Source organism: Denticeps clupeoides, chromosome 1, assembly GCF_900700375.1.
Source record: "Denticeps clupeoides chromosome 1, fDenClu1.1, whole genome shotgun sequence".
NCBI lineage: Eukaryota > Metazoa > Chordata > Actinopteri > Clupeiformes > Denticipitidae > Denticeps > Denticeps clupeoides.
Window position 1 is genome coordinate 27973790 of NC_041707.1, and position 12342 is coordinate 27986131.

Genomic DNA, 12342 nt, shown 5'->3' on the forward strand with positions numbered 1-12342 from the left:
TATGGAAACAATATTGTATTGCTCCTAAGAGAACAATAGGATAACAGAGATTTGGACAGTTTTTCTCTCGTTTTCTATATACATAATGCCATTGTTTAATTAAAATGAGTGAAGTCTGCAATAAATGGTTTGATTTGTTCATTGTTTGACTGTTTGCTGTTTTTTTAGACTTTTGCACAGTACTGTGCATATTTACTTAATTTTTTTTTTCTCTTCACAAATGTAGGAACTCTTCCTACTACTAAAGGCCAATCAAAGGTCATTGACGATGTGAGCATCTCTTATTGTCTTCTGTGAACCTCTGTGAACCACACACATAGCCCACATGCACTCATCTGTCTACCATGCGTTTTGTGTGTAAAAATATAGATGAATACATAAATCATCCAATTTTATTGTGGGATTGTTCACGTTCTCTTGTGTTTTTCTGTGAAGGCAAGCACTCAGACAGACTGCACAAAACTAACCACCCCCCCACGCCGCCTCTTGAAGAATAAAGCATTGATGTGCAAGCCACTTACAGAGGATCAGGCCATACAGTGTTCACTGGACACAGGCATGCCACACACAAACCATGGAATGACAGGTACACCTATACTATGCGGCATGACACTGATCATCCTTAGAATCATACTATCTTATCATTAGCTGGATTAGCTTTTGATTATTCTGCATCAAAAGTGCTCCACAAATAAAGGCTAATTTAGTTTGGATATATCTAAAGGCAATAATGATTCATATTCAGAAAACAGAATATATACTTAGGTAAATTTACAAGGTGCAAAAACAATTCTGATTCAATTAAAAAAATGATCTTTTACAAGATATTTTTTTAAATCAGCATTCGCATGTGTGGGACAAAATTATAGCCCTGAACAAGGCTAGGATGGGCTACAGGACAATAGGGAAACTTCTTAAAAGGCCGGCATGGACTTTTAATTCTGTAGTGTGTGTAGGGGACATTAATTCTGTAGTGTGTGTAGGGGGAGAAAAAGCAAACACAAGAAATATTCAATAGTTTTTTTTAATCAATAAGGACAAATTGAGCAAAAAAAAAAAAACACACCTTGCTTGTCATGCTTCAAAAGTGCAAAAATATATGTGCGTTATGCAATTACATATTCTTAAAACATGGGGAGAGAAGCGAAGGAATAGCAAAGTATTGCTTGACTGGCAATTAAAATGTTCATATTGTTTATCTCTCAAAACTGATGGTCTTTCAAATGCTTTCCTATATTTGTTTTGCTGCTTGCTTTGATAGCAAAAACTTTAAAGCACTTCTTGCAAATGGGCATGTGCACATATTTTTGTTTTTCCCCATTCATCTGGTTGATATCCAAAATACTTCCAGAATGTGCTTTTGCTATTCACATTGTCTAGCAAGCTTGATGCTGCAGAATTAATGATGAAGCTGCTTTTGCCCGCTGACATTTTTAAAGTGTCTAACATATATACATTAGATCCTTTGTGTAGCAGCCCACTGCTATTCCTGTTGAAAAGGAATCTACTGGCAATTTCCATGAACTGGCAGATGCAAAACTGGTTTGAACAGGTTAAGTCTCTGTGAATTTCCTTTGCACGTTTATCCAGCTTGATGCCCCAATTCAGGTTGTTCTTGCTGCTTTAAGCACCGCGTTGTTGTTTGCTCTGAAAATGGCATACTGCTTTTTCATCAGTTTGATAATGTCTGCCATAAACCATGGTTTTGATGATGGTGACAACCTCAATGCCTTTGGAAATGTATACCATTGCTGTGACTGCATTATTAGGTAATATCAGAGGTGGGTAGAATAGCCAAAAACTGAAGTAAGACTACAAAAGTATCTAGTGATAAAACTACTCAAGTACTGAGTAATTGTTTGAATGTCATATCTCATTTATTTTTGGAAACTATGTATTCAGACAGAAAAATGGTAAAAGAGCAAATTTTGGTATTGCTTAATAATAATCATAATAATAATAATAATAATAATAAATGGTTTTAAAAAAGTAAGAGTGAAGCTTCTTATTCACTAAAGTACTCAAGTCAAAGTAAAAAGTATTACGTTGTAAACCTACTCTTAGAAGTAACTTTTATTCATAAAGTTACTCAAAGAAATGTAATGGACTAAATGTAACTCTTTACAACCCAGCTCTGGTTAATATCTATGTCGCTGCTTCTCTGAATATGCTCCATTCTATGCACTCAAAATAGTGCTACGGTAGCTTTTGACCTTCTTTAAGCTCTCTGTATCACTCTAATGTTCAACTCAATGTGTATTAAATAGCCTTTGGTGTGTTTTTTAATTCTGTCTTTCACAGTTGTGGGATACCTACGATATAAAGGATAGCTTATAAATGGTGGTAGTAGCCTAGTGGGTAACACACTTGCCTATGAACCAGAAGACCCAGGTTGAAATACCACATACTACCATTGTGTCCCTGAGCAAGACACTTAACCCTAAGTTGCTCCAGGGGGGGACTGTCCCTGTAACAACTGATTGTAAGTTGCTCTGGATAAGGACATCTGCCAAATGCCTTAAATATAAATATAAATGATGGGCCACATGGCTAGTTTGACATTTCCACCTTTGGATCAGAAATATTGTGAGAAAAGTCAGAAAATTCCAGAATTTTTTACATAACAGTATTTTGGTTATTATTTATAACAAAACAGCATGACTGCATTTTCACCGTCCCAAATTTTCACACATCCCCCCACTGCAACGCTGTCTCCACTAGATCTGAGTAGCGGTCTGCATCAGATTTAAAATACTGATGCTGGCCTACTCCAATAATGGGGTAACACCATCCTACCTCACAGCCCTTATTCTACCTCACACTGCACCGTATGTTCACAGAGTCATGTTCTGACTTTTATTTAACTAACTCCAACTGATTGCGTAGAATGATTGTATTCATATTTTCTGTCCTAGTGAACCAGAAGTGTTTACTTTCACTGATAGTAACTTGATAGCATGTTGTAAGTTGCTCTGGACAAGGGTGTCTGCCAAATGCTGTAAATGTAAATCTTTACATCATAAAAAAAAATTCATTAGCCAAAATAAAATAAAAATGACAGTTAGACCTGTCACTATAAATTTGAACATCAATTTTTAATTCATGAACTTGCATGAACCCTACCAACCACCTTGAAAATCTTTAGCAACCCTGTCCTTTTTGCAATCTAAAATGCCTGAAGAAATAAGTGAGACTCCGTCTTGGTGATTTGCCTCTGCTGGTTGCGCAAGTCTGCAACTCTCAGTGAGTGCGTTGCAGTAAAAAAATGTAGATAACTATCATTTGTTGCATCCATTACTAAATAGTTTACCAATGGAAGAAAACTCATTCATTTTTGTTAGCTTTTGCATTTCAAACACTGATTTTTTTTCTGTATTGAAAAAATATTTCAGATGTTCACTGGGCGATATGGCCTAAAATCTATATTGCGGTATAATTTGAATCATGTGCAGTAACCAGTTGCAACACTTTTTGGTGGGACACACTTTTGCAAGTAATTTTTCAGATGAGTTCTAACCACATATCACCACTATGATACGCCAAAACACCATTCTTATGCATCACAACCTCCATCCTGGAGGTTGTTCTGCTCAACCTGCAGTTCCTGAACTCATTGTTGTAAATGAGTGACAGTTTAGTTTTTAGGGAACTGTTTGTTGTACTCCCTGCAGCAGCACAGCATTGATCAGGTGCTTGGAGAAGGCAAACCTCTCCTTTGTATGGGCCAAGATAAGTGCAATTGAATACAAAGATCATTTTCTGTTATGCATTGAAAATTGCAATAAATATATAAAAGTGAATGTGATGTGATGTGATTGTCATTGTGAATCACTGCAGCACAGTACATGGTGCACTCAACAAAATGTGTCCTCTGCTTTTAACCCATAACCCTGAGCAGTTTGCAGCCATGACAGGCGCCGGGGGAGCAGTGTATGGGGACGGTGCTTTGTTCCTTTGGCAGACCGGGATTCGAACCTTCTGTTCACAGGGCCGCTTCCTTAACTGCTAGGCCACCACTGCCCCAATACACTACCAGTCAAAAGTTTAGACACTGGCTGACAGCATTCAGGCACCATGCTGTATTTTAAGTGTACCAACATGGCTGCTAAATAAATATCAGATTCTCCATAATGAATTGTCAATAAACAATTAAATAAAACATTTAAAAAAGACAAAACACCAAGTTTCCAAACACCACAGCTCAGTAGTAATCACAAAGGGACAATAATTCTCACACAAAGTTACAGGTGTATACATGGTATACATGGACACATTTTGTTTCTGTGCTGCAACCGTGTGCTGCGCTGCAGTTAATCAATTCACTTTCACTTTTTAATGCTGACAGCATGATAGAGCAGTAAAGCTATTCTCAAAACTATTAACAGAAATTAGCTTCCCTATCACATAGCCTGCAAATATAAAAAATAACAAAGATACCCCAAACACAAATCCAAACATTTATACAAATCCCACACTACATATAGAGTAACACCAAAAACAAACCAGCTGGGAAGCAGGAAACATGGGAAACGGAACATGAATTAGGGAGCATTATTTACATATAGTTTTTTTTAATATATACTTTTCTCGGACAAATCATCACAAATCCTGCACCAATTGCAGGCTCAATCTACCCTGGAAGGGGGCCCCTCTCCGAATCACTCCTTCCCAAGCTTTCGTTCTTTTTTTTCTTTTTTTTTTTGCCCATTGAGACAATTGTATCTGATTATTGACTATATAAGAAATAAATGTTGTTGTTGATATCAGAAACATGATAACAGGTCTCATTTGATTCGATTAGGCATTGCCTTAGTTTATCCAAGATTGAACAGAACTGTAACAGTCGCCCTTAACCCAACTTGACTGGCCGGGATGATTACAGGAGTGAGCAGAGCTATTGGTGCTCAGACTGTCACTGTGATTATCGATCGCAAAATTGGATTCCATTTCAGAGAACGTTTCAGCTCTGCAGAGAATGTTGGCTGAGGATCAGTAAGGATATTGATGCTGAAAATTTACAGCATGAATCTGGAAACAACACTTGTGACATGGGGTATTTCAACAGCATTAAAGGGCTATCATAATCTTATTGCGATATATTCTATTATTTTGAGTCACCAATTGATTCATTAAGCCACCAGCATGTAACTTTATGGCCAGAGTGTAACTAGATAGGCTGAATGCTGAGTCAAGGTGATTGCTAATTGCTAATGCGTAGTTTGCTGGATGATAACACTTTTTTTGGAGTTTAATTTCTGACCTTGATTTTTTTATTTCAAGCACACTGAATAATATTACTTAAATTTGGTCCTTGAGTCTTTTACTGTAAATTAATTGGTATTGAAAATACACATTAAAATTATTGTATATGCAAAGTAATCAGAATCATTGTTTTAATATAAAAAAACTTTTGAAATTCAAAGGGTAATAGGTTTTCAAAGTTGGATTGATCAAATTTTCTTCAATATTTAACCGCACTTTCATGCAGAAAACATGGAAACATCACAAGATTCTGGAGGAACTGGTTTAGGACTCCAAATTAGGGCTTACAAACCCTGGGCCTGTTTGAGTGAATTCTGCTCTAAAAAACCTTTCCTTGAAACCCTAACTGTGGTTTTGCATATCTACAAATAGATGTATCTTGGAAATTCTAATTAATAAATGAATTGCTTTTTGACCAGTAGGTTTCTATAACATTACATCACATGAGTTATATTTCTTCCTGCAGTGGAAAGTGAAACTGGGGAGAAGGTGCGACTGATGCCTTTTCCTGTTCCTGTGCCTGTACCAGTATTCCTCCCTGTCCCCATGCACATGTACACTCAGTACACGCCGGTACCTATAGGAGTTCCTGTTCTGGTAGGTACCTTTTGACCATTAAGGTTTTGACCAAATAGAGAGATCACATTTACATATTCCGAGCCTTTGCACAAGACTTAGTCAATGCACCTTTGCCAGCAATTACAGCCTCAAATCTTTTTGAGCCGCAAGTCTTTTTGGCCCATGCACACTGTGATGCCACAAGCTTGGCACACCTATCCTCTCAATCAGGTTCGATGGGAACCGTTGGAGCACAGCCATTTTAACCTCTCTTCAGAGAGGTTCAATTGGATTTAAGTCTGGACTCTGGATGGGCCACTCAAGGACATTCACAGAGCTGTCCTGAAGACACTCCTTTGATGTGTTTGCTGTGTGCTTAGGGTTGTTGTCCTGCTGAAAGATGAATAGTTCAAAAGTGCTCTGGAGCTGGTTTTCATCCAGGATGTCACTGTACATTGCTGCAGTCATCTGTCCCTCCCAGTCTGCCAGTTCCTGCAGCTGAAAAACATCCCCACACAATGATATACTACCACCATATTTCACTGTAGGCATGGTGTTGGCCTGGTAATTAGCAGTGCCGCCTGGCATTCACACAAAAGAGTCCAATCTTTGTCTCATCAGACCTGAGAATTTTTCATGGTATGAGAGTCCTTCAAGTGCCTTTTGGCCACTACCATACCTCTCTTCTGAATGGCCACTGTACCATACAGGACTGATTTGTGGATTACTGCAGAGATGGTTGTCCTTCTAAAAGGTTCTCCTCTGTACATAGAGGACCCCTGGAGCTCTGACATAGTTTTTTTTTTGTCACCTCCCTGACATTTACGGCATTTATCAGATTCCCTTATCAAGAGTGGTTTAAAATTAGTGAGGTGCTGGTGAGGTCGGCTGCCGTCGCGACTGCTCTGACCCTGTTTAGTTTGTTTTTGTCTTTTAAACTTGTTTTCAACAACCCTTCACTGGCAAATCCACCACCATTGAGTGTATTAAGTACAGTAGAGACACTCTTGTTTCTATTAGTATACAAGGCACTTACAATTCAAAGATTTTAACTGCTCTGGATCCCAGCTGGCTAAATGAGATCCTGAGGAAGAACAAAGGACGTTATGTGAAGCGGCAGCCCCGGGGGAAACAAACCGGCATCAGGAACAGGCTGAGAGCCCATGCACACTGCGCACCTCTGCCTAGCATCCTGCTCACCAACGTCCAGTCACTGGAGAACAAGCTTGATGTCCTCAGGGCCAGGGTAAAGTTCCAGAGAGACATCCGGAACTGCAACCTCCTCTGCTTCACCGAGACATGGCTGAACCCAGCGGTGCATCCAGCCGGCCGAGTTAGGGAGTTCACATCGGTCATCATCAGCGCCACATACATTCCAATGAAAGCGGACACGGACACTGCCATTATGCGAGCTGCATGAGGCACTCACTCATCACCAGACACAGCACCTGGACTCTGCGCTTATTGTGGCAGGGGATTTTAATAATGCCAGCCTCAAACGCACAGCGCCAAACTTTCACCAACATGTCATCTGCCCCACCAGGGTGAAAGGACACTGGACCAGTGCTACACTACAATCAAGGATGGTTACAGGGCAGAATCTCATCCACCGTTTGGTAAATCCGACCATACCACCATCTTCCTCATGCCTAAATACAAACAAAGGCTCAAACAGGAAGTTCTGGTTTAAAGGGAGGTTGCACGCTGGAAGGTAAATCGGTGTCCGCTGTTCAGGACACACTGGATGACGGAGACTTGAACATGTTTCGTAACAATTCTGGAAGCATCAGCAAATATACGGAAGCAGTTGTGAGTTTCATTGGGAAACTAACGGACGATACCGTTCAGAAAACGATCGTCAGAACATTTCCCAATAAGAAGCCATGGGTGGATAAGACCATCCGCGACAGTCTGAAATCTTGCACCACAACCTATAACGCAGGGCTTGCTTCCAGGGACATAGGACCATACGTCGTACAACATCAGGAAAGGGCTTAAGGAAGCGAAGCAGCGCTATGGGAAGAAACTGAAGTCACACCTCAAACAGAGTGACTCTAGGAGCCTGTGACAGGGACTAAGGACAATCATGGATTATAAAGCACCAACATCCGGTATGAAGAATGTGGACGTGTCTCTGGCAGACGAGCTGAACACTTTCTATGCTCGCTTTGAGGCTGCAGCTAAAGAGGCTAGCAATGCTACTGTTAGAGTTATTCGTCTTATCCAACACTTATAAACCAGAGAGAAATGACACGAAGCAGTTGAGCTCTTTTTACTTGCAAGGAGAGCGATCAGAGACGATCATGCCTCCAAAAGCTCTGCCGTCTCTTCCGCTTCCTCTCTTTTTATTTAATACAGGGCGGTACATTCATCACAGGATCACACCATATAAGCTTATAATTTGCATGTAGGCTTGTCTCTTGGTAGACGCTCCATCACAAGGTCATGCTCAATGGTTTCTTGCTTCTCCATGGCTGCAGGCCTCCTCTTATCAAGTCGCGGTCATTCTGTTCTGCAAGCAACCTTTAGCCCACCAGTTTCTCATCCAAGAGACTAATGATTTAATATAGTGCACATATTCAAAAGATTAATACAGTTTAATACATGTGACATATATATGTCAAAAAGGTGATAAAAGGTAATTGCATGATAACTTATATACATTTTCCAACATTTCCCCCCTGTTTATCATTTATTTTTATTTTTTTTTGTTATTTTCCCTAATAACCTCTTCCTTTAGGATTTTTGACTTTAAGTTCATAAACTGGGCAATACATTTACACTCAAAGGGTTTGTTGCTTTAATTCTCAAAGAGATTCTCGGAACAGTTGGCTCAACTGTCAGTCACTGGGCTCCAAAAGCGGGTATAACTGTGAGGGATCAACCTCCCTGGATAAAGCCGTAGTCACAAGACTGCAAAGACAAGGAATACAACAACATCCACACAAGGTCAGAATTGCTGCAAATACAGCCATAGATGTTAAAACAGATTGAACTAAGGCATTGTATTTCCCAAATACATTCATCCAGGAATCCCACATCGTAGTTTCCACCCCTGAATGCTCCTTCATCTTCCGGTTGAGGGTGCGCAGGCCGTCAATGGCCAATGTCAGACTGCCTCCAGCAGCTGTGTTGTTTGGTATGAACGACCAGCATTGCTCTCCAAACATTGCGCATCAGTCAGGAGCATATACAGCGCTATTCTGTTTTGAAAAGCCTTTAGGGAAGTGGCGGATAATTGCCCATGCATGGTCTCAAAACCGTCTTGTGTCCAATTTCCTAGTTTCTGAACATTGTAGCGGATGAGGTTGATCCTGTCCATGTTCTTATTAATCGTACACCACCAACACAAGATCGATTCGAATCCTGCTGCTATTTGATTTGCCAACTTATTTTCATCAGGCACCCCCCTGGGAACCCCAATTGCGTCTATGTATGTTGGATCTGTTAGCTTCTCCTGTGCCAGTCTGCAGGCACCTATCTAATTTGAATAATAGGTTACTTATTGTTGTTGGATATATGAACAACAGGTAAACCGCTGGTATTACCTGCAATAATGGTCGTGGCCCCAAGCAAACTACGCAGTCTTGTTGAGTGACATTAGCTGCTTGCTCCACTAAAAGAAGCCAATTATTGTCTTTACCATATCAAGCATGTAACGGGACTAGCTACGGCTAGCGTCTCCAACAGCTGCAGACAAGAAGCACTGCCAGCACTGAAAACACGTTCATAATCACCGAGCATTACGTGAGGAGAGCCTTCAGGAGAGTGAACGCCAGGAAAGCAGCAGTCCCATCCTTGGTGGGACTGGGGATGACTAAGTCCCTTCTCTCATGATCGTGCAGTTTATGTGGCTCATTGACACTTTCAAAGCAGCAGAAACAGAGCACTCTGGACAAGGATATCCCTGTACTTGACTGCATTTATCTTTCCCTCGATTGCAACCAGTTGTCTTGTCCCTGCAGCTGCAAAACACCTCCACAGTATGATGCTGCCACCACCATGCTTCACTGTTGGGACTGTATTGGACAAAAGTGCCTGGTTTTCTTCACACATAACGCTTAGAATTAAGGCCAAAAACTTCAATCTTGGTCTGATCAGACCAGAGAATCTTATTTCTGAACATCTTGGAGTCTTTCAGGGGTTTTTAAGAAAACTCCATGTGGGCTCAAGAGAGGCTTCCATCGGGCCATTCTGCCATAAAGCCCTGACTGGTGGAGGGCTGCAGTGATTGTCTACAACTTTCCCATCTCCTGATTGCATATCTGAATCTCAGCCACACTGATCTTTGGGTTCTTCTTTACGTCTCTCACCAAGACTCTTCTCCCTTAATAGCTCAGTTTGGCTGGATGGCCAGCTCTAGGAAGGGTTCTGGTCATCCCAAACGTCTTCCATTTAAGGATTATAGAGACCAGTGTCCGCTTAGGAACCTTAATTCTAGCAGAATTTTTTGTCCTTAAGCTATTCAGGCAGTTTCTTTGATCTCATGATCCTCATTTGCTCTGACATGCATTGTGAGCTGTAAGGTCTTATATAAACAGGTTATGTGGATTTCCTAATCAAGTCCAATCAAACACAGATGGAGTCAAATGAAGGTGAAGAACCATCTCAAGGATAATCAGAAGAAATGGACAGCACCTGAGTTAAATTTACACAGCAAAGGGTCTATCACCATGTGATATTTCAGTTTTTCTTTGTTAATAAATTAGTAAAAATGTCAACAATTCTGTGTTTCTCTGTCAATATGCGGTACTGTGTGTACATTAATGAGGAAAAAAATAACTTTATTTGCTAAAATAACATTATTTTAGCAAATTACTGCAATATAAAACAAAGAGTGAAAAATATAAGGGGGTCCGAATATTTTTTTTTTTTATAAAAAACCTTTTTCATGTTGTCTTTATGGGGTATTGTATGGGGTATCAAGAATGGCTTGAGGTGATTATTTTATTGTTATGTGCTAAAAGCATCCTGATGTTTGTGTGCCCTGCTGCAGGTGCCTGTTCCCCTGATTGTGCCCTCTAAACCTGATGGCACTCTAGAGGGGACTAATGATGAGGAAGAGGGGGAGGACAAACTTGTGTCTGTTGAAGGTCAGAGGTCATTTTGATCACCTGTTATATTTAAAAAAAACTATGCTAATATGAATAATAAGGGAGGACACTTGCCAAGTCAGAATGCTGCAGTAATCTGTAAAGTACAAGGCTTGGTTTGTGAACTGGTAGTCATTTGTGTCTGTGTGTGAGACTTGAGTTGCCTGAGTACCTTTAAAGGCATTATCAATATCATAAAGCATGTTTCTTGATTTTTTGATTTCCTTCTAGCCTGTCTACGTTCCTGCAGTCGCAAAAATTGTGATAGGTGTAAATATTGCTTTGACCAATAATACGGTCTGATCTGGGATATGTCCTTTTATGTCATCATAAGCTGAAAGGTTACCTCTCGTTTCTCATGCTTTTTCCACCCAGATAATTTCCCATCCCTAACCTAAAACATTATCTCCACTGACTTGTCATGGCTTCCAAAGTAGCGAAGCATTACAGTCGAAAGTGATTTGTCATTGTGCAGCACAGCACATGATACACAATAGGGCTGAATGACATATTGAAATCAATCTGAAATCGCGATATTAATAAACACAATTTTAATAATTGTAACGCTGCAATTATTAAATTGAGTCAGGGTTGCTGTGGGAAGATGCACACAATGACTGCTTATAGATCAGTCTGCAGAGCCCCAATTTCCCACCACGATAGGCTGACTGTATGTCATCCAGGCCAGGCTCCCAACTTCTGACTGCACTAGTTTCATCTATTCGTGTTCCACCACCTGTTTGGTGAAATTGGAAAGGATGACTATGTTAGGATGCAGTGTTGTTGTGGTGATGTGCTTTGGAAAACACAGCCGCTTGTCCAGATCAAGTCAACTTAATCAACTTAAGTCAACAATGCTGCCTTCTTCAGGTCCTCCCCATATTTCCTCAACACTTTGTAAAGAATTTTTCAAAACTGCAGTAGATAATATTAGGTGCAGAGTTTAGACTGAAGTGATACTTTCAGTATCATTAAAAGCTTATGTGCATTTCTTATCAGCTGTCATCTCAAAGAGTTGTTCTGACATGGCTATTTTCCCCTTTTAGATATTGGTGATCTAAATATCAGACCAGAACACAGACTGGCCCGTAAGCACAAACTATGCAGGAAACCACAAGAAAAACTTCCTCCGAGGAAACAGGTGTGTGTTTTTGTTTAGGCGCAGGGTTGCTAGGTTGTGTCATTTGAATGTTTAGTTAGTTTGAGTTTAAAGAAAAATAGCATTATTTTATATAGTATTGTAATAGTATTTATTGTTTATTAATTTTTTACAGAGTTGTAAGCATATAGCACCAGATGTGTCGACCGGTGAAGTCATGCCTTCTGATTGTTCAAAGCTGAACTCCACATTTGGGGTGAGGGCCTGGCACAGCTGGATTCAGTGGAGAAACCAACAATCTAGATCTGAGATCAACAAAACGTCTGGTGA

At 40.2% G+C, this 12342-nt stretch overlaps 1 protein-coding gene across 3 annotated transcripts in view; it reads left to right on the top strand.

The window, feature by feature from the left end:
- The window catches only part of LOC114788346 (zinc finger MYM-type protein 4), a 59371-nt gene that overhangs the window by 36286 nt on the left and 10743 nt on the right, over positions 1-12342 (top strand). For all 3 annotated transcript variants that reach the window (XM_028976840.1, XM_028976848.1, XM_028976856.1), the window contains exons 18-23: positions 227-270; positions 436-586; positions 5729-5859; positions 10817-10913; positions 11960-12054; positions 12188-12338. In XM_028976840.1, coding sequence (XP_028832673.1) covers positions 227-270; positions 436-586; positions 5729-5859; positions 10817-10913; positions 11960-12054; positions 12188-12338 — 669 coding nt within the window. The remainder of the gene's footprint in view (positions 1-226; positions 271-435; positions 587-5728; positions 5860-10816; positions 10914-11959; positions 12055-12187; positions 12339-12342) is intronic.